This window comes from Phaenicophaeus curvirostris, chromosome 10 (genome assembly GCF_032191515.1).
Source record: "Phaenicophaeus curvirostris isolate KB17595 chromosome 10, BPBGC_Pcur_1.0, whole genome shotgun sequence".
NCBI lineage: Eukaryota > Metazoa > Chordata > Aves > Cuculiformes > Cuculidae > Phaenicophaeus > Phaenicophaeus curvirostris.
Window position 1 is genome coordinate 16,334,713 of NC_091401.1, and position 21,702 is coordinate 16,356,414.

At 37.4% G+C, this 21,702-nt stretch overlaps 1 protein-coding gene across 13 annotated transcripts in view; it reads right to left on the reverse strand.

Moving 5' to 3' along the window:
- ATP11B (ATPase phospholipid transporting 11B (putative)) overlaps nucleotides 1-21,702 on the reverse strand; it is a 68,087-nt gene that overhangs the window by 37,371 nt on the left and 9,014 nt on the right. For all 13 annotated transcript variants that reach the window (XR_011338086.1, XR_011338085.1, XM_069864788.1 and 10 more), the window contains exons 2-12: nucleotides 16,172-16,288; nucleotides 15,261-15,350; nucleotides 12,512-12,592; nucleotides 7,700-7,807; nucleotides 7,406-7,534; nucleotides 7,170-7,273; nucleotides 6,442-6,489; nucleotides 4,576-4,640; nucleotides 3,940-4,021; nucleotides 2,509-2,659; nucleotides 134-331 (exon numbers count right to left, since the gene is read on the reverse strand). Coding sequence is in view for 11 of the 13 variants with exons in the window: in XM_069864788.1 (XP_069720889.1) it covers nucleotides 134-331; nucleotides 2,509-2,659; nucleotides 3,940-4,021; nucleotides 4,576-4,640; nucleotides 6,442-6,489; nucleotides 7,170-7,273; nucleotides 7,406-7,534; nucleotides 7,700-7,807; nucleotides 12,512-12,592; nucleotides 15,261-15,350; nucleotides 16,172-16,288 (1,173 nt within the window). In the remaining 2 variants the exon portion in view is untranslated. The remainder of the gene's footprint in view (nucleotides 1-133; nucleotides 332-2,508; nucleotides 2,660-3,939; nucleotides 4,022-4,575; nucleotides 4,641-6,441; nucleotides 6,490-7,169; nucleotides 7,274-7,405; nucleotides 7,535-7,699; nucleotides 7,808-12,511; nucleotides 12,593-15,260; nucleotides 15,351-16,171; nucleotides 16,289-21,702) is intronic.

Below are 21,702 nucleotides of genomic sequence, written 5' to 3' on the forward strand. Positions count from 1 at the left end.
CACCTTATCTTCAAATTAATCAGAAATCCAAGTGCAGCCAACAAAAGTCTGCAGTAATGAATTTTAGTATTAAAAAAAGAAGCAGAAAACAGAAGGTAAAAAAACCAAGAAATAGTATTTTTTTTTACTCTACCTGTCCCAATTCCTCATTGAGGTCTGAAGTATTTACTTGTGCTCTCTGGTTTGTTTCTTCATGATAGAGGTCAAGATCCCAGCCAATAAAAAAAGATCCAAGAAATTTCTGCATCTCAACAGTCACATAAAGTGAAATAGGTATGATAAAATTGTAAAGTACCAGAAAAGCAAGGAAATCCGAAATAAACCTCAGAATCTACAAAAGAAAATAAGGATTACTGTAGTGATCAGGTGAAACATTATTACTTATTTATGTTTCAATATCTATGAAAAATTACAAAATGACAGAAGTGGAGGATACCAAGTCCCATGTATATCTGAGAGAGACCACATGTACACCGTGACAATACAGGCATTTCCAGCTGCTGCAGTAATGCATCTTCAGACTGATGTAAAAAGACTCCCTTAAGCTATGACCGGATGTTTCAGTTTGTAAATCCATTAATTTTTGTCCTTTCAACTGATTGTTGTCAGGAGAGCTGCCAATTAACTGTTGCAGTGGTTCTGTTTTCACACAGGTCTCTTCTAAGAGCTGAATCTGAAAAAAACTAATGTGTTCCCCATTTTATCAAATGGCACCATTCACCAGCTTTCATTAGGAACCATAAACGGTGCAAGGTAACAACTATCAGTTGTTAGATAGTCCCCATCTATTTGCATTCCCCAGTGATTGCATGACAAAAAGAGACTGTGTATTTCAATGGCACAGACTTCTTTTATGCCTCTTCAAATAATTCTGTTCAACACATACATTTCAGGTAAACAGCTGCGTAATAGGACAGCAAATCCTATTTATTAAATATGACTATTCTAACAAACTCTGAAATGCAACACTGCAGTCTCCCTGGAGTCTCTTTCTTCTGTACACCAAACTCAGTGTCTAAGCTGTACTTCAGGAAGGCTCTTAACAACACATGAATACTGAGCAAGAGAGATAAAAACTGTTTCAACCCTACCAGATACTGGTGTAGAACATTTTGAAGAAAGAGAGTATAAAAGTAGTCAACAGTTTGCAAAGCTAAATAATGTCTGTTCTTCCTAATTAGGAAGTGTTGCTATAATTACTTAGTAAAAGTCAATAACAATAATTTTTAAAAAAAACCCAAACTCGGGAAGTTCTGTGCCTGAAGAGATCTTCCAAATTAAACCAGAAAAACAGATGAAGACTGAGAGCAGTAATTCATGTAAGAAAATAAGAAGTGGCAATTACTAAGGTTAAATAGTTTCCTCAAGCACTGTCCATCAAATAACAATCTGCACAACACAGGACAGATGAGCAGAGAAACTGCTCCAAGTGAGTGAGTCAGCATATTGAGAAATGCAAGGCAGACTGTGGAGGTAAACAAGGGAGAGTGAAAAACTAAGACACGACAGAAGGAAAGTGACATTGCAGAAACCCAGATGGCTCTGTATGCTCCTGAAGGCAAAGGTAAAGGAATGGAAAAACTGAGTTAATGCCTCTCCTGAGCCTATTTGGAAGTGAAAAGGCTCCACAGGCTTGTTGAAATTCCATAGCAGCTACTTCCAATTAAGTGGAGCCAAGAATTTACCTGATGGACCACTTCAAAGACCTAGAAGTGCATTAAGTGGGTGCAGGTACTAAAAATAAAAGTCACTAAAGAATGCCAAAACTTTAAAATCAACTCTTTCCCAGCCAAAACTAGTATAGTGTTAAACATATGACACCACACGACTTGATTTTCAGTTCTGCTGGCTTTGAAAATCCCTTCCACTTAGACTCGGCTCTAGTCAGCTCCTGAACTGCTTTGCAAGGTAGACTTGCGCAGAAATAAAAAAATTAAACAGAACATAGATAAATAGAGAATTATTAAAACCAGATGCTTCTCGGAAATGCAGACTTATGGAACATTTCAAAGTATCCCTCCAACCTTTAAAGAAAAGTGAGAAGGCGAGCAGGAGCTTGAGCAAAATTACAGCCTTACAGAATTGTCTGAACAATCTCAACATCACAGAATGTCCAAAATGCCTGAACTGTGAAATCACTGCAATGGAACGTATACAAGAACAGTCGTCCCCATCTCATTTAATAAACGACAAAAGACGCTCAGAAGAAAAATAAGATGGACATAGAACATTAGAAATGTTCTAACAACACACAAAATTTTCAAAATGCTTAGTCTTTTCGTAAAGGAAGAAAAAGTCTAACCAGGAACAAAGGTAAGATATTTCTACACAAGAGTGAGGCTACATAGGGCTAGTTCTCTGCAAAATACTGAGACAACGGCACAGAGACTTGTAAGTGGATCATGTGGTAGTTACACCTACATCCAAGAATAAAGATACAATAAATAAGACATTCACTATACAGTAGTTGAGGGTTCCTCAGATATAGAACTGGTAGAACTACATTACCTTACTGCTGTTTCTTTCATGCTCTGTTTTTTCATTATACCAAGGCTCATCCCATTTTTCTTCAGCTTGCCAGGCATACTTTAAAATAGTACTCAGAATGGCTTCAAAGAGGAGGATTATTAGATAAATAATCAAAAAGGAATTCATAGACCTACAAAGAGGCAAAATAAAAAAACTTATTTTATTTAACCTGTTGACACACTGTGGTTGCATGAATTGATCAAAAACTTATTGGATGTTTTTTAAATGTATCCTGTGTTTGACAAAGCTCCTGTGTGACAAGCAAGCAACAGAAATGAAAATAAACCCCACGTCTAAGATATACTCTGCATGTAGCAATATGAAGACTAGATTAAGATGCAAGAATACCCCAATGGCTGACTTGCGTCACACCCGTTGTCCAAGATTCTGGGAGCCGATTTATCCTTCTCTTCTTCCCCAACTATCTAGCAAGGCTATGAAGGCCGTACAGACAACCACAGTGGAGATCCAAGACTGCACTTTATTCTTCAGTTAGAAAAGCATTCCTTATGTGCATCAGATTATTTCACCCAGTCCATGCTATATGAAGATACAGTCAAACTTGCCTCTATATTCTGTAATGCTAGCCAGACATCTTCCCATACCTTGCTTTGATGATCCAACTTTTCTTGTGCACTCTACTGTTCTGTTTCTATCTAGCTATAGAAGAACTATCAATCCCATGTTTGCAAAAGTATGCTGGGAGGCTATCTCAGATTTTTAGTAACTGGAATAAAGGCAAAATTATCAGGACTCCTTTCCTTTTCATAGTTAAATAAAATTAAAAATAATTGACGAGGTTCAATATCTAAATTTCTATTATGGTAACACCTCTCCTGTGACTATGAGCAAAAGCTTTTAAAATAGAGCCTGCAACATGTGCTAGAAGTAAGATTCATTGCAAATCATATCTGGATAGGCTACAGCCTTTAGACTACGTGAAACAAAGCTATTTTCCACTATATCACTTACAAATCTTTGTCTTAGAATCACAGTAAGTGATTAAGACTTCATTTCAATACATGCTCTTTAAACGCACAATGCGATTTTACAGTAAAGGATGCAGAGAACAGTAGAGGCTGGCATTATTGTGAAAACTAAGCCTGAGCATCTTGTTCAAGCAGCATTTCACCTATCATTAAATGATCTCCACACCTCAAAAAAAAACCTCCCAAACTAACTTTTTTGCTTTAATACTTTTTAAGCTTTGTACACTACTGAAAGAATCTATAAAGGATGAAATATCAAGAAATGGATTTTATCTTTATAGCTTCCCACTGAACGCAAAGCAATCAAAACTCTCTTTCCTTGCCTAAATACCAACACTAAGATCATCAGGGTTTTAAAGTTACCAAGGAAAAGCTAAGTTAAAACTCTACAAATAAGAAAGATATTAGAAAATAAACATACTTTTCTACTGCTGACCGTTTCTGAGATTTACTCTTGTAATTTAATGCCATCTTTGTCTCCATACCTGTATACACTGCAACACCTAAGAAGGAAGCAGGGGAACAGTTATAAGTTATTTTCTGCATTTATACAAACTACAGAATTTTTCATTCTAAGAGAGACAGGATAAAATCAAGAGGCGATCAAGAGTAAACACTTTTGTCTACTCCATTACAACAGTGAGAAAGTGTTTTGTAAGTATTTGCAATACTTTGCTACAGTAAAATAGTACTACTGAATTATTTTTAACACCTACTAAACCACTTTCCATTACTGTAAAAATACTGCTCTTCAGTCAGAATGGTAAATCTCAGGGGAAAGTTTTGAGCAACAGATAACAATAACAACAGCCATTTATCCACTGAAGTTAAGTTATTCCTTTATCAAACCACGACAAATATTTTCATAGAGTGGAGCTGGAACTTTATATCCTTAAGAGATTCTTTAGCATAATATGATTACTTTCATCTATAAACATATTCCCTCAGGTAACAATTGGAAAGATTATTACAATTTCTTCAGTGCAATCAGAATTAAACCCCAGTTTATCAACATGTTGCAAGAGAATACTCTTTAAATATTTAAATGTCTACAAACCAAATATTTCTTTAGTGTTTTTTAATCTTGCTCCACGAAGTAAGAGACTTTCAGGCCCAAGAGGTCTAAAAAGAAATAAGACATATCACGATTTAAAAATCAGTTGTTTTGTATTCTGTAGGACTAGTGAAATCTTATTTTTTACACAAAGTTGTCCTGTATCCCTATGAATTCCCACTGCAACAACTCCATCCCACCCTCATTCAGATCCATCTTCAATCCTCTTACCCCATTTACCACACCCCATGCACACATTCTCCACAGAACTCTCAGTTTCCTTTTGTGTTTCCTTTGGTCACTGCTGTACCCTCCCATCACTGTTCAATACCCCATAATTAGTGATTGAGCTAAATAAACCAAACAGCTGGTTCAGAGAAACCTGCAAGTTACCTGAGAAGCCAGCAGGCAAAAAAAACCCTGTTGAGGTCACAGTACAATAGAAGTACTATTTTAGGTTTGGTCCAGAGGAGGACCACAAAGATGATAAGAGGGCTGGAGCACCTCAGCTGTGAGGACATGCTTAGAGAGTTGGGGTTGTTCAGACTGGAGAAGAGAAGTCTCAGGGGAGACATGATAGCAGCCTTCCAGTACCTAGAGAGCTACAAGAAAGCTAGGGAAGGACTTTTTATAAGGGCTTATAGTCATATGATGAGGTGGAATGGTGTTAAATTGTAAGGGTGAAGATTTAGGTTGGACATTGTGAAGAAATTCTTCACAATGAGGGTTGTGAGGCATTGGCACAGGTTGACATGGGAAGCTGTGGATGCCCGCTCCCTGGAAGTGTTCAAGGCCAGGTTGGATGGGGCCTTGAGCAGCCTGGTCTGGTGTACCTGCCCATAGCAGGGGGGATGGAACTAGATGATTTTTAGGGTCCCTTCCAATCCAAACCATGCTATGATTCTATTTTACCTGTCTTCTACCTCCTCTGTCAAACTGAAATGATCTCACAAGATCAAAAGTTATTCATACCAGAGTAAAAGACAAATAACTAGATGTATGACGACACTATCGCAACTGTGCATGTTCTGCTTCCTAACACAAAAGCAAAATTTCATCAATACTTTTTCCTCATAACTGTCTTGCAACAATAATACATTGATTTCATTGGCTAAGTTAACTGTAAACAGTGCTGTGAAAGTAAAGGTCCAGTTAGAATCAAGTTTCATATAAGGGGCCAACTCACTGCATTTAGCAACCTTATAAGGAAGTCCACATAGAGGTCTGTAAGTGGCTTCATATCTTTATGTTTATATTTTCACGTATTTAGGTGTTTGCTGCTTGCTATGACTGCACAGAGAACGGTTGTGAGCACACATTTCTGTGCATGTAGCTTTATGTGCACACAATTATGTATTGATTGTTACAGATACAAGTACTTACCCTTACAGTGCACTGCAGTTTGAAATATATGCTAAAAGTGACAAATTTGTAGCAGAAGCTTTGTTAAAACAGAACAATAATTCTAGGAATTTCATCTGCAAAAACACTTGCTTAGTGCCTGTGATGATCAGATTACAGGGCATCTTTTGTAGTCTATGTAATATGCCAATGGAAAATGTTTAAGATCAATAAATGTTTTGAATAACAAACAGCAACGAAGTTACCAGCTGATTACCAGTGCCTAAAAATTATCTCCTTCAGAACAGCCAACCTTTCTGGAACTGTCACATTAAACCTCGAAAAACTTGGTAGTAATTAACATTATTTCACTAATTTTTTCTCATCTCCATCTGAAGTAAGCACTACAATTGATACTTTCAGCAAAAATATGCCTCTCTTTCATATACTGAACAGCAACTTTTTTGTGATGCTCGTGATTTTAACCTCCAACAGTTCTAAACATTAACCTCATATAACTTTACTTACCGTACAATTTCTTCAGTTTGTTGACTTATAGTTATTCTTCCAACGAATCTGTGAAAGAGGGCCATAGGTTAGAGAGATCTACATTAAGAAAAAATGCTACATATTTACTCAAAACTCATTAGAGATTCTGAAGTACAAAATAATCAACTTTTATTAATAATCAAACTAAAACAAGATGGCACCACTGGCAATAATTTTACAAGAGAGCTTTAACAATATAAACGCTTACCCTTTGAAGGAACAGTCATTTGAGAATGCTTATTAGGTTTCATTAATAAAATCACAAAAGATTATATCTGTTACTTAGTTAAACCAGATTGTTATTTCTTGATGTTTCAGTAAGAAATAATTCCTCAACCAACATAAGTCAGCATATTATCCATTTGGAAATACTAATTTTTAATTCAATAAAGCCTATATACTCTTGTTTTTAAAATCTGACACTTGCAAATTTAGCATGACCCTAGCTATTATACAAAAAGAGACAAACTTCTACAGGAATTGTGCCTTAACTTGATGTTCTTTACAAACTGAACTAGAACACAAATATTTGAACAGCTGTTTAAGTATCATAGTTTTAAAATATTTCGTATTTCTTAAAGATCTCAAAGCCTACTTAAGAATACCTGCTGCGATACACTTAAATTTTGAAAACTACTACTTTCCATTACTAATATTAAACACTTCATTTTGATTTAATTTCAAAATATTTACTAATCAAGTGTTACCTGTATAGATCTGCTTCTGGCTGCTGACATTCTATAACAGCTACAAGTTTGTCCAGGTTGGTAACAGACTGCAACACTGCCGTTTCTGGGACTGCAACATGTGTCTGTAAAACAGTGTCCATTATGTTAATAGTACAAGACTACCAGGCAGGGGTGAGGGGCACATGTTTCAACAGCCTGATATAAAAATGGCATCATAAATTAACTACACTCTATCTAATAGCAGTAACCCAGACCTTAAGATTGGTCTCTCCATCCAAACTTGCAGTAGTAACATGGCATGAACCATCGACTCGATCAGATGACAGGAGCACCAGATCAACAGGGAAAGTCTCATCTTTGGCTACCCTGACAATGTCCCCCACCTAAAGAAATGAACACAAATGACAAGTGTAAAAATAGAGTTTTAAAAGAAAAGAATTAATTTCAGCACTGCTGCCGAATGAAAGAGGCCACAATGATTAGCAATAAAACAAGAGCTTCAGCTATGCAATAGAAACACAATTTTCAATTTGTTCTTGGGCACATACCCGAATGTTTTTAGATCTAGTTTTCACAAGGCCACCACTTCGAACAACATAAACCGGAGCACCGTTTACTTCATTGTCTGCCTTATGTCGTAGCCAGTCTTCATAACCCTGTAGAAAACATACGAATTTATTTTTCAAGGAAAAAAAAATATAAGCATAACACTTCTAACCAAACATGCTTCCAATTACTTGCTGCATTGGCTGAATACAGTTACTAACTTATCTTGAGCTTCTACTACAGCTGTTACCTAAGAACCTGGCAAACCTCTTAATTTTCACTCACTTCATACAAATAAGTAAAGGTTAATAAAGCAGCAAGAGTGGTGAAGAAACTTAGCAGTGCCATTTTGCATTAAAACAAACAGGCAGTAACATTTTCTGCAGTCAAGAAAAAGCAGCACCTACTAAATCCTTTATCTATATGGACTAATATACAACAAAACTGGGAACAGTCACTCCCTGTCTCTCTTAGGGACTCTTTTTTTTTGTTTTTAAGAGAGGTAATGGCCTGAGATTACTTCCTCATGCCATAGAATCTTAGAATCATGGAATAACCAGGTTGAAAGAGACCCACCGGATCATCGAGTCCAACCATTCCTATCAAACACTAAACCATGCCCTTTAGCACCTCGTCCACCTGTGCCTTAAACACCTCCAGGGAAGGTGACTCAACCACCTCCCTGGGCATCCTGTTCCAGGGCCCAATGACCCTTTCTGTGAAAAATGTTTTCCTAATGTCCAGCCTAAACCTCCCCTGGTGGAGCTTGAGGCCATTCCCTCTTGTCCTGTCCCCTGTCACCTGGGAGAAGAGGCCAGCTCCCTCCTCTCCACAGCCTCCTTTCAGGTAGTTGTAGAGAGCAATGTCTCCCTTCAGCCTCCTCTTCTCCAGGCTAAACAACCCCCGCTCTCTCAGCCGTTCCTCATAAGGCCTGTTCTCCAGCCCCTTCACCAGATTCGTTGCTCTTCTCTGGACTCGCTCCAGAGCCTCAACATCCTTCTTGGGGTGAGAGGCCCAGAACTGAACACAGTATTCAAGGAGTGGTCTCACCAGTGCCAAGTCCAAAGGGAGAATAACCTCCCTGGAGCTGCTGGTCACGCCATTTCTGATACATGTCATACCATATAGCACTTCTCATAGTTACTGCCATGCATGAAACCTTAAGACTGTTTAATTTTGTATGACACGCTGTTCACACAGCAGCTCTGTAAAGCAAGAGAAAATGACTGAGAAGGTTTTAGTTCCTCATAAGCCCTTATTCAACAGTTTGCTGCAACTGGGTTTTTAATAGACAAATTACGCAGTTTTCCTTTACCTGATACCCAGCACCTCTTTAAGCACCCCTTATCCCGTGCATACACACGTTTTAACATTCGTAAGAGTGAATTGTATGTTGCTTATCTAACGTTGCATGATCTCTGATCCCCAAATCTAGGTGCAGTTTGGAAAGCCTCATAAGCAAGCACATGGAATGGCTCATTCTATTCAAGAAATTCAACTGCCTCTTACATCCTGGCAAGACTCCTACAACTGATTTGCAGTAAGAGACATTTTCTAAAACACTTTTCTGTAGGTATAAAAAAAAATGTGAAAGAGTGAAAATTTCTTCCTTGGATGTTTGCAGACAGAAGGTGGCCCCTGGAACAGCAAGCATCACCCCAATTCACTCTAGAATGCTACGAACAATATCTATGAATGTCATTAACACAAACAGTACAAGTGCAGATGCAGTTTGGAGAATTCTGTAGTTGACTGGAGATCGGAAGAAAGTTACAAGATGAATTTAGCATGTTAAAAGTATACTTTTGCAGTTCTAGCTTCATGCACCTCCACTGTTACTAGCACAAATAAGTAAGCCTAGTTGCTCTACATAGGTTTAAAAAAATGAAAGAGAGAAAACAGGGAAGCTTTATATGCTAACTCCTTAAAAAAAAAATAATTATTAACTGTTGAAATAGCAGCCACAGAGAGGTACTGGGAAAAATCTAAAAAACTCTAAATTCCTAAGACTCTTGAAGAGCCCTTCCTCATCTGTATGAAAAAGCATCAGAAGTCAGTACCTACAGCTCCTTGTTAAAGGTGACTGACAGAATGAAACAAGGATTTAACTAACATCCAGTAACCTTGGGGCATTTGTCTCGCAATCCTGAGCAGCTGAGCAATATGGGCATTTGGCAAAGAAGTGAAATTTACCTTCTTTAGAAAGTACAGATTTCAGCGCTTTCTCCATCTGACATCTACTGCCTATAACAGAAGGGTAACACCTCACACCAGGGAATTCTTAAGGGCCAACTTACTGTGGTGAGTTTAAATTCCCTCCAAATTTACCTACTGCGGCATTTTTGAGCTCCTTATCCTCACTTGTAAATACAGCAAAAATATTGTTAAAAAGAAAGGTGTAATGGGAATACAGGGAAAGTTGCTTAATTGCATGAACAGAAACTAAAGACTAAAATACCTCAATTCATTTATATTCTTACTTTCTGCTTAAATGACTGTACCAACATACAAAATTAAAACATATTATGTTACCAAGTTCTTCATTCTCAGTTTAAGTTGACATTTAAGTAAAATCTGCAAAATAGTTATTTCCAATTTACCTGGCAGTCATGTAAACATCTGTGTCCAATCAGCCTCTTTGCTAAATACTTAGGAACTAAGTTCCCTAAAATTCCTTAGGAAATACCTTTCTTTTCTTATATTTTGGCTTGAGTTTTTTAACTTTTTGGTTTATTTATTTTATTTTCTAATTTTGGACCTCTCTGAGGACAGCATACACTTCTTCACAGGCATAAAGAAGAAAGTGCTCTGGCTAACAAGACAGACAAAATGACACAGCATGAGTTGCATCACTTTGCAGTCTTGTATGTCCTTTCCTTGACCTAGGTGCAATTACATTTCTAAGAAAAAGTTCCATTTTCTTGCCTGAGATTACAATACGGCTGAGTTTTGAGCTTTGCTAGAGGTGCCACATTAAATGGCCTTCTGGAAGCAGGATAGAGTTTTTCTCAAACCCACATACGGTTAATGCTTCTATATTTCCCCTTCCTCTTTTGAGAGATTATGAAGTTATAGCTTAACATTTAACATGATAAAAAAAGTGCCCCACAGCTTTCAAAAGGGATTTTTTTCCCCTAAAATCTGGTTCCTATTCCACTTCTGGTTTGAAAGAAAACGGGAGCTGGTTTTTAGATCACGCTGGGTACTTTCCCCTCTGCATTCCAAAAGATTTATCATTCTTCCTTGTCCAAGGGCAGCTTATTGGCAATAGCACACCGAAATGTCTTTACAAGATAACAGCTTGTGAATATTGTTTGCCTACTTTGCAGCAGGTAGGATAAATAAGAGAGCCCATTACATCAGTTTAGGTGGTTCCAATAGTCTTTACAAAGATATTGAGACAATTAGAAAAACTCTTGTTGCTTGGCAAGTGATGAATGATTTGAAACTTCCAGAAGGAATGCCAGAATCTCTATTCTTTGCAATTGATGGTAAGATACTTAAATTTCCAGTATATCAGATTGGACATCTGGAAACAAGGTGGCAATAGATTATTCTGGACTGTTTTAGACTTGTACAAGCCCAGCTTCTTTCTGGAAAAAAAATACCTAATATTTCTAGGTTGCACAACATCTTTCAGTTCACACAGCTTTAAGGAATATTTTCCACTGCCTCCTTATGACTATAGCTCTTGAACAAGTGATTTTTGGGGGAGTAATTATAATAACTGCAATCAAATAGGATTAGAGCACTCTACATATAAAAATTGTACAAGACGAAATGCTGGTTCAAATATTACTCCAGCATTAAGATCCCCTCTCCTCAAACACCTTTCTAACCACTTGAAACCTGGAGCTATTTTTTGCCTTACTTCAGGGTGGCTTTGGGTCTTGCTGTCACAGAAGGCAAATTGAAATTCCAGTTGTAGCTCTGTAACAGTCTTCTGCTCACTTTTCAGTTGCTATGGCTGCATCTTTTCCCCAGACAGCACTGTCAAACCCTTTGAAGAGGATAGTTCCCGAAAATTACCTCCCTGAAGAAATTATAGTTTCTAGCCACATCACCTCTTTATTTATGTGCTTATTTCCTTCTCCTCTTGCTTTAAGGGTTTAGAGAAAACAGAATACTTTCTTTTCCTTCCCCTTTTTTTTTTCCCCTTTTGTTTTTTTAAACAATCTCCTTCCAGAGGCTCTAGGTCTTAGTGCGATGTAGTACAAGATTTCTATTAAACTCATTCAGATTTTTCGCATTTCAAGTGTTATAAAGCACTCCAAAATGTTTTATGTAACCAAAGAAAAAGAAAACAAAACCAGAAGCTTTCAAAACTGGACTTTTTACCTAGTACAGTATTACCTTAAATATGTATTTTACGCCACAAAATATACTCCTCAGGGCAAGATTTGCTTTTTAACTACTGACAAACACGGATTGCACCATTGCTTCATCTACCCAAGCTCCTTTCTCAATGTGTCATGTGGGAAGATTGCTTTTAATACACAGCGAGGTACGCCGAAGGGATATATGAGGAACTTTCAGAAGAGGTCTTATAGCAAGTGACATGTAATGTTTAGATAAAAATGCTGTCTGACAGTCATTCACTGTCCATTTAAGGGCACTGCAGTGAGTCACTGAGCTCCTGACAGCCAACCAAACTGCTCAAGTTCATGAATCCAATAAAAAACATTAAATACAAAATCCTTCCTAAAAAAGATACTGTTTTATTTATTTTTAGAATCTAAACATTATATTGGTCAGATTTTGTTAAGTAATTTTAAAATAGAAAGACTTCATGCTACAACATTTTTCCACTTTACCTGTTTTATGGCTGTCACAGTTATGACAAAGAATAATGGCAATCCACTGGTAATAGGACTGGTAGGGGTATCTATCATGAGCTAAAAGAGAAGAAAACATGAAAATTAGCCCCAAACTTACTTTTACAGTGTACTTTCAAAAAAACCCACAATGAAGCAAGATGACAGTTATTTTCAAAACCTGTGAGCATTTCTTCTGCACTTTCTGTAGTATTTCTGGAGCAAAACTCAGCTCCTCACGTAATACATGTCAGTAATGATGCAAACAGAAGCTCAAGAGCACAGAACAGACTTCATGACATTTTTAATGCATGTGACAATTTTAAGAATCCCTGGTAAAAGTAAAATATGTTTTCACCCTACAAAGATGAATTAAAAAATATATTACAAAGGAAGGAAATAATTTTGTGAAGCTGTTTCAATACGCCACAGAATCTACTGCTTAACAGTAATATAGACTAAAACAACACCCACTTTAGAAGTGAAAATTAAGTTAAATACAGTAATTTCCAACTACTCGGGTATTAGAGAAAACTTTCTTAGACTGATGCTTGCTGATTTCCCCAAGTTAACATGCAGTTCTTAAAGCTTGTGCTACGATTACTGGCATGCCAAAAGTGCAGTGTATACACTAAAATTCTCTATGTGGGGGGATGTTAGTGGTTCTCCTTTGCTGCAGGAAAAAAACAACATGGTCAAGTGCTGTAAAGAAAATACACACGAGAACTATTCAAAACCACGGACACCAATTTGATCCACTTTACCTGAGACTTATGGCATTGCTTTGGGAACAATTGAAGAAGAAGAAAAAATCATAAATGAAGTTTACTCTGTTGAGAGCCAAGAACCTCACAAAGAAAACAGATTATGCCACCTTACAATACATGCATGCTCTAGGCTTTTTTTTTCCCCACTGAACACAAACAATTTATAGAACACAACAAAAATCAGATCCAGTCACCAATATTGTCTGTTCTTCAACTGTAGCACTGCAATCTCAGCTTGGCAATATGTACAACAAAATCCATGCCAAAAGCATCTGATTTCTGGAAGCATAGGGTTAACCATCACACTCTCTCCTTCTTTCTCAAGAGAGGCTCATATGTGGAAGAGGAGCAGGTTTTGTGGTAGTGAAATCATCAGGGCAGCCTGCTCCTTTTGTCTCTTTCACCAGAACACCATGGCCCCTTGCCTGCTACACAGCTGGAGATGCATCCATCACACCACTGGTGTGGAGCCTCATGTAACCCAAATGCAATCAGTTACCATGTTTCTGGCATGCAGAAGGTGAGGTGAACAATGTGTACTGGATTGTGCCACATGTTTAAATCCCATCATGAGAGCTTGCACCAGCTCTATCATACCCAGTGGAATAAGGTGGTAATGACAGACATTGCATCTTGGTCACATGAGATTCGTGACAGAGAAGATACCATGGCGATCAAAGGTGATGCACCTTTGCCTTACAAAACCAAAAATTTTTAGATATTAATTCACTTCCAAATGGGATTTGAACAAAAGCAGAATTCCATTCTGAAAAATGAACTTCCAAATGACTGCAGCTTTTACCCTGTTTGGTTTTTGAGAGTATGGACAGAGAAGACATTTCCCACACAAATTCAGGGCATCCACTTAAGTCACAAACTGAAAGAACACAATGATACATTAAATATAATTTTTGCCTTTAGATCTGAATTTATTCATGGACATGACATTTAGATGCTACTGAAGTTTAACTGTCTGAAAGGAATGTGACTCAAAATTGAGCTACAGAGGTAAATTTGCATTAAAGAGAAAGAAAAGGCTTTAAAAATGCAACAGCACCTGTGGTTACTCTAAAACCTATATTCCATCTCCAGCATGCTCCTATCTTCCTCATGCTACAATACGTTGAACAGCATGAAACATCTTAACAGGAATGATAAAGCCAGTATTCCTAACTAAGAAAATGGGATTGGCAACACATTCCATTATACTAACTTAGAACTATATGACTATAGTAACTCCCAACACGGGAATTTTCAGCCTCTTAAGAAGTTCATTCTCTCTAAATGCAAAAGAACGAGAGCAAGGGACATAGGAGGCAATAGAGTAAAAATTGCAGAACTGGTTCTGCTACTGACACCTTGCACAATCACAGACAAACCTTATAACCTCTTCATCATTCCTTTTTTTTTGTCAACTGAGGCACCATATTTTTCACGTGCATGCTGTAAATGTTGGTTGATTACTGTGGAGGGCTGTACATGTTCAAGGAATTCTATTTTGTAATGAAAGAAAAGTTGGTGTACCCCAAAATCTTGTCTGTCTCAGATATTAATCAGCCTTTCAAAACTTCTTCTCTCTCATTACAACTTTCCTCTCGCTTATCCTTCATTCATAAAGTTTGCAATAGTTCAACAGAATTCAAGTGCAAAGAGCGCAGAACATTTACAGACTGTCATATTTCTAATATAATTGTGGATGTTTTTAATCAGAAAAAATGTACTCAGCTACAAAAGCCACAATAATATTTCTGATCTATATTGTATCAGCAACATTAACTCGTGTCTTTAAAACTAACTGTAAATCTTATCTGTAAATTTTTGTGTTCATTTCAGCTGAACAAATTGAATTTGAGGGTCTTAGAACTGTGTGACAATAGTGTGACATAAGCAAGATGTAAGTGGAGCAGTTAAATTCACAGAACAGAAAATCAGTGGCAGAATTTACAACACAAATTGCAATTTCTGAGTATTATTCAACTTACCTGAACCAAAAATATAATCAGAAAATAAAAGTTGGCTACTCTTCTGAACTGCTCAAATAAGTTTTTTGGAACAAAATTCCACACTGTATACTGAAGGGAAAAAACGGAAAGAGAGAAAACCAGTTATGATATACTGAACAACCTTTCAGTGAAATTTAGTTCCACTAATCTTAAACTCTCTTAAGCTACATCTTTTCATTTTCCACCCTCCCTCCCCCAAACCTTCTTCTGGTCTCACTCTACTCCCACACAGGACTGTTGTATCCAACTCTTTTATAGGTTGGGTTGGGTTTTTTTAAGTACAGCTAGCAGACAAGCAGGAGTAACAACTGCATTGCGTTTACAGTCAAAGTTTTAAACGTTCTCCTGCCAACTGGGATAGGAGCAGCTGGAGTTATTTGACCACTTGCATCCTGGGTAGCAGAGAAGAAATTAATTCTTGCAGCTGTCACTTTCTCTTCTGCACTACAGCAACATGACACATCCCCACCATCAGTTCTACTGATTCCAATCCAAGGTCACACCAGGAGGGAATCTGCAATTGCAGTCTGTTGCAAATTTATTTTATGCAGAATACTAGCTTACAATTTGGCTATTTTATAAATCTTCACAACCAGTTTCACCCTTCCTTTTAAGTGGCTCTCTGCACCACATGTGGACATGGGTAACATTGGTTTAAAACCTACTTTTCTTCCAAAATTCTGACTAGCATGCTTAATTGTTCTGTACTTAGATTCTGAGGAAACAGGGATGAGAGCAGGAGAAAAACTACATAGGAAGCAACCTCATTTTTTTCCTCCAAAAAAGTTTAAAGCTTCTTTAATTTTTAATATTGTATATGCACCATCAGATATAATACGCAAGCACATTTGCTACCCAACTTAAGTAACACACAGAGTGGTTTTCCTTACCTTGGATGATATGATTCGGTTGTCTGCAAACTTCTGAGGAACATAGTGGCCATGCTGGGGAAAACGATTTGCTATGTAAATAGTTCTTGTATCGCTTTGATGCGGTGGGTCAAACCCCTAAGACACAAAATAAAAGATGATCAAGAAAGACTGCTCTTTTATTTTGAGATTATTTTTACAGCTTTGTAAAATTGTTACCCTTGTGCTAATAAAAAAATATATCCAGATATTAAGCAGGAGTTTTAGAATAGCAGCTTTTGAATGGGGAAGAAAATCAACATGTAAATTAAAGCCTGCTGGGTCCAGATAATTTTCAAAAATTGGGGAGAAAAAAAAAAAACAACTCAATTTTGGGGTTGCATACTCATTCTGGAAAATGAAAGAAAAAATCCTAAGTCTCAAAAAGGATAGAGAATACTTGCTATTCTGCAAACTTGAAGCCCCCTGAAATTTAAAAAAGAAGAAACACACTGAGATGAAAACATATATGAAGTACAAAACCTGACAGCCATGCTCATTATAACCCTAATAAAATGGATTACAAGAAAAGTAAAAGGTCAAACCAAACAAATCATACCAGTATGCTGTGGTAACTGGTATCGAAAAGATTCTTGCCAGCTTAAAACCAAAAATCATACACATCTGACCAGACAACAGTTTTTTAAAACACGTTCTATCTCAAAGAACAAACATTTTATCTAACCTCAAATTCAACTCTTAAGATTTCCTGCCATCATCACCAATTCATACAAGAGTGGTAGCAACACTGAAAGCAAACTCACCACAAGTGGAAAAGGGATACTCAGAAAAATTCATCAATAGTTTCCTGACAAGACAAAAGATGTGAGTGAGGTCTCTTCTAATCAAAGCCCTGTTTGCAGCCTAATGTTCAGTATTTTCAGCAACTGCCTCAGGTAGGGGAAGGTGTTAAATTTAACACAGGCATTAAATTTGCAGATGACTCCAACTGAGGACTGTAAGAACACTGAATGACAAATAAAAATTCAAAATCATCTTGACCAATCAGACACATCAAGGACTGAAAGATACAGCAGTCAGATGCAATTAACTAACTGCAAAAGGGAATGAAAGCTCACATAGGAGTTCCACAGAAAAAGATCAGAGGGTACAGCTGATCACAGGCTGAATGCAAGTCAGTAATGTCTCTCCATTGAGAAAAAGGCCTTCAGTATTAAGGAGGCTGGAGGAGAAGCAGGAACCAGAGCTGAAGCACTGTGAACCAACTGGATGGCATCCAGAGGAGTGGAACATGAGCCACAAGAGATCCTGATAACATGACACACAACACAAGGCTGAACAATCTAAAAAGCAAAGAGCAAACAAATTAGGGTCATTTAGTCTAGAAGAGAGGAAACTCGGGATGTACCAGCACATCTTCCAATATATAAAAGACTGATCCACCAAGAAAAAGGGTAAATCGGAAGGGCAAAGAAGAACAGAAACAGACTTAAGTTGCAGCTAGGAAAACTTACTTTGGAAACTGCAAAAACCAAACAAAATTTCATTTCTTATGGAAAGGAATAATTAAAACTCAAAATAAGCCACATGGCAAGATTGCAACGTCTCTGTAACACAAGGGCTTATATCTAGGTCATTCAAATCTATCTTTAATTGAGCCTGTCCTGGGGCTACATGACTCATGACAACCCTTCCTAGTTCTAAAGTTCCATCGAGGAGAACCAGGTGATGGCAAAACACAACAAATAAGACAGTAAAACAGTAACAACTAGATAATAGGCCGAGAAAATTACTAAAATAAGAAACAAAAAGCTTTAAGACATGGAACAAACTAGTGAAATTAAATTTGGAGCTGTTGTTTGACAAGGAATCAATTCAGCATGGTCATCATACATTCCTAATCTTCAAACTGACTTTGTGCTGCATACACAAAGTCTCCTTGTTCTTTGATGCCAAGTGTAAGGACAACTGATGAAACAGGCAGAAAGGGCATTACCAATTCCATTACTGGAGGTGAGGAAACCACCTTTGCAATTGTATTGTTCCACTTGTGAAACCAGGCTCAGACCTGGAGTTGTGTCAAATAAAAACTGACACTTCACAGAACTCCAACAGAATATACTTCATTACCAGTTAACTGTGGAGGGCAATGAAGGGCCAGCACAATGAGCTACATAAAAAAAGGCTTGTATAAACAACCAAGAGTTTCCTTTAATCTAGAGTTCTAACACAGGGCACAAAGCACATCCACATGCAGGATGCTGTCATTTTAAAGAAAAAGAATAATTACGAAATCCTCAGACAAATTTTTGTATTTGGCATCATTACTACAGAAACACCGTGCTTCAGGAAGAAAGCAGTCTAGAAGAAAGAAGGAAGGGACATTTTTCAAAGATACTTCAAGGAGAATAAACGTTGGATGACAAGCAGTGGAAGGCTGCTCTAGTCACATGCTCCACTGAAAGCTTGTTTAAAGATAACAGTGGAGCAGTCAGACAAAAAAGTAGATAGGGGAAAGGGCTGGAAAAAAATATATATAGGATGCCAAAAGCAAAAAGAAAGGAACTTTTTGCAGCTTTAAGAAAAGCAATACAAGCATGAAAGTAAGGTGAAAAATATGTACCTGTTGAACACTGACATGATATTAAAATGAAAACAATGCTTGTACGCGTTATTTCTAAATCAATCCAGAAGATGCACAATAAAAGTGTTTTGCAAGCAAGAAAAAAAAATGTGCTTAATTAGTAAGACTAGGTGCACAGCTCCTTCTTATCTCAGAAAATGTCTGGCATTCACAAAATGCCAGACAACCTCACTTTAAAAAGTCATATTCTACAGCCTGTAAAAATTCCACTTGAAACCAAACAGATGTAAAGCATAGCAAAAAAAAAACCCCAAAAAAGCAAAGAAAGCAAGTGGCAGTCTTCCGACAGTGATAAATGCTCCTCTCCACGCTACTTGCTGAAAGTTATTAAAAAAATAAATGAAAAATTGCAGAGTGACTAGGGTATCACTGAATCTTTTCTAATGTCTTTACACGCTCCTCTGAGGCCACTATCTGAACATGTGGAAGTTGGTGAGTTTAACGACATTTTTATTAAGAAGAATAAAGACCTCAATACAAGTCAAACCAAACTGCATGAGCACTTCCATCAGAGAATACCTCCACTGAAGTAGACTCAATGGATTAAAAGCGAGGAAAATACTTTCCAAATCAGAATCTCAGGCCATACGAGTCTACAGCTGCATCTGCAAAGCTAAAATCGGTTAAAATTGCAGTCTATATACATTTAACCCTGTTTTGTTAAGATCTGTCACACAGAAAGTGCAGAAGCTGTGTAGTCATCAGATCTATGGAGATGGCAATGCACAATCAAGGAGAGCTGGGGACAAGAAACTCTTCTGTTGTCACAGCTATCTATGGCTGGAAAAGGACACAGCCTTGACAACCTCAGTGACCTGACTAGTCACAGCATGAAATAACTGTCAAGAGCAGGCAACAGAACTCAGATTTCCTAAGTTTCATGTCTATAACATTTGAAATTAGTCAATGACTCTGTCATCATGTTAACTAGCTGATGAGACTGCAACCAGGCAGATCTTCCTGAGAAATTTTAATTAAATTCCTCTTCAAGGAGAATTCTGCATAGACATTGAATTTAATTGTACAAGAACACAAATGCCTTTAACTTTTCTATAGCTATGTAGCTGGTCAGAGCCTGTTCCTGACACTAAACAGATTTGCAGTCCCAATTTCTGCCCTACAAAGGGATTTTGCATTGTATTGATATGGAAGACAGTAAGGGTGCAAAAAGCAAACAGTATCCTAAATTCACTTATTATACAGTTTTTTCTCTTTCTAATGTCATTATCATTTGATTCATCAGCTGCAAAACTACAGTAACATGCCCTTGTCAAAGGATTTCTACAGTCAAACTACATGAGCAGAGATTCTCTAAATTAAATTTTGGGACTTGCAAAAAGATTTGGGACTTGCAAAACATCTTCAATAAAATTTAGTTTTCCTGCTGTTATCCAGTGAAGTGATTTCTACGTAAGTGCATAGATCATAGACTTCATAAAGATTAAGGCAGAGTTTATCACAAAAATTGATATTTACGGCTTCTTAATCAGGTGTAACACATGAATCAGGTGTAAATAAAATAAAATTCCACCATAAGGTGAAGTGACTAAAAAGAAAAAAAAATAATTTTTTTTTGTTTTAGCTGCAAACTAAATCCAGATTTATTGGCTAAAGTTCAGCCATTCAGCTGATGTTATCAACATAAACCAGGCATTATCTACCCCAGAATACAGCTCTCATAATTTCATCTCCAATATACACCTATCCAGTAGAAATTTTCAACCCAGACAAACTTGATGTGTTAGGTTTTGAAAACAGTCTAAAAGAATGCCATTAATGCACAATGCACAGATGTTTGAGCCAAGCTGATTTACAAAGCACAAACCAACATAACTTTTGGGGAGAATAACCAAAGTCAAAGTCAGTTTTATCAAGCCTCTTCAGCAGTAATTTTCTTAGTGTTCTGAAAGTTTGACAAACATCCTCTCTATAACCATTAGGCTCCCTTAAAATAGCACAGAAAACATATCCTGGAGAACTGAGGAGAAATTTTTGACTGGGATTTTATGGTATTTCTTTCATGGAAAAGACAGGCTCCAACAGCTACCTCTCCTCCAAATAACCCCTTCCCACATTTTGTCTCCATCTCCACTACTGTACTAGAACCGCACGTGCAGTAAAGCGGACTGGAAAGCTGAACCAACCAAACCCTCAGAGGTCTGGGGTTGTTTTTTTCGTTCTGTTTTCTTTCCTTCTGTTTCCGTTTGTTTGTTTTGGTGGGTCTTTTTGTTGTTGCTAATGTACCTGTTCCCTAAAACAACTGGGTCATTCTAACAGCTTTGTGGTGTAACAAAAGGGTACAGGGAGGAAGAAGAGTTTTATATTGCTGCTGAGAAAGCATTATTAGCATGAGCAACTGCTTAGGCAACTGGAGAATCATGCAAAGTAAGCAAAGGAAGGGAAGAACAATGAAGAAAGAACTGTGCAAAGGAGACTGTTCTCAACACCTGCCAGTGTAAACAAAGAGGAAAAACATGCTTCTCCGTCAACTTGTTGATATAACGTGCCCTATTTACTGCAGACTCTTATTTCTTCAATACCACTTAACTCATGGCAGCACGCACATACGCCCTCCCCACACACTCTTCAGTGCTGTTAAGTGAGACAGCAAAATCTGCAGATCTTTCAGCCAGGATTAGTGACATAAGACCAGCACAACAAACCAGTCCCTATTTCAAGCTTTGCAATACATGCACTGACAATTACAAATCACCTGACAGGCAATTTTTGCTTATGATTTGCATACAGTTAGTATACTTTAACATGATCTCCCATTGATTCTTATTCATGGCCCACAGCTTTTACATGGAAAAAATAAGGAAAATTATTTTTGCTAAAGTAACTTAAGGTCTGTGGCCACTTTTCAGTGAAAGGGGTTTGAAAGAAGGAAGTCTCAGTTGGAGCCTCT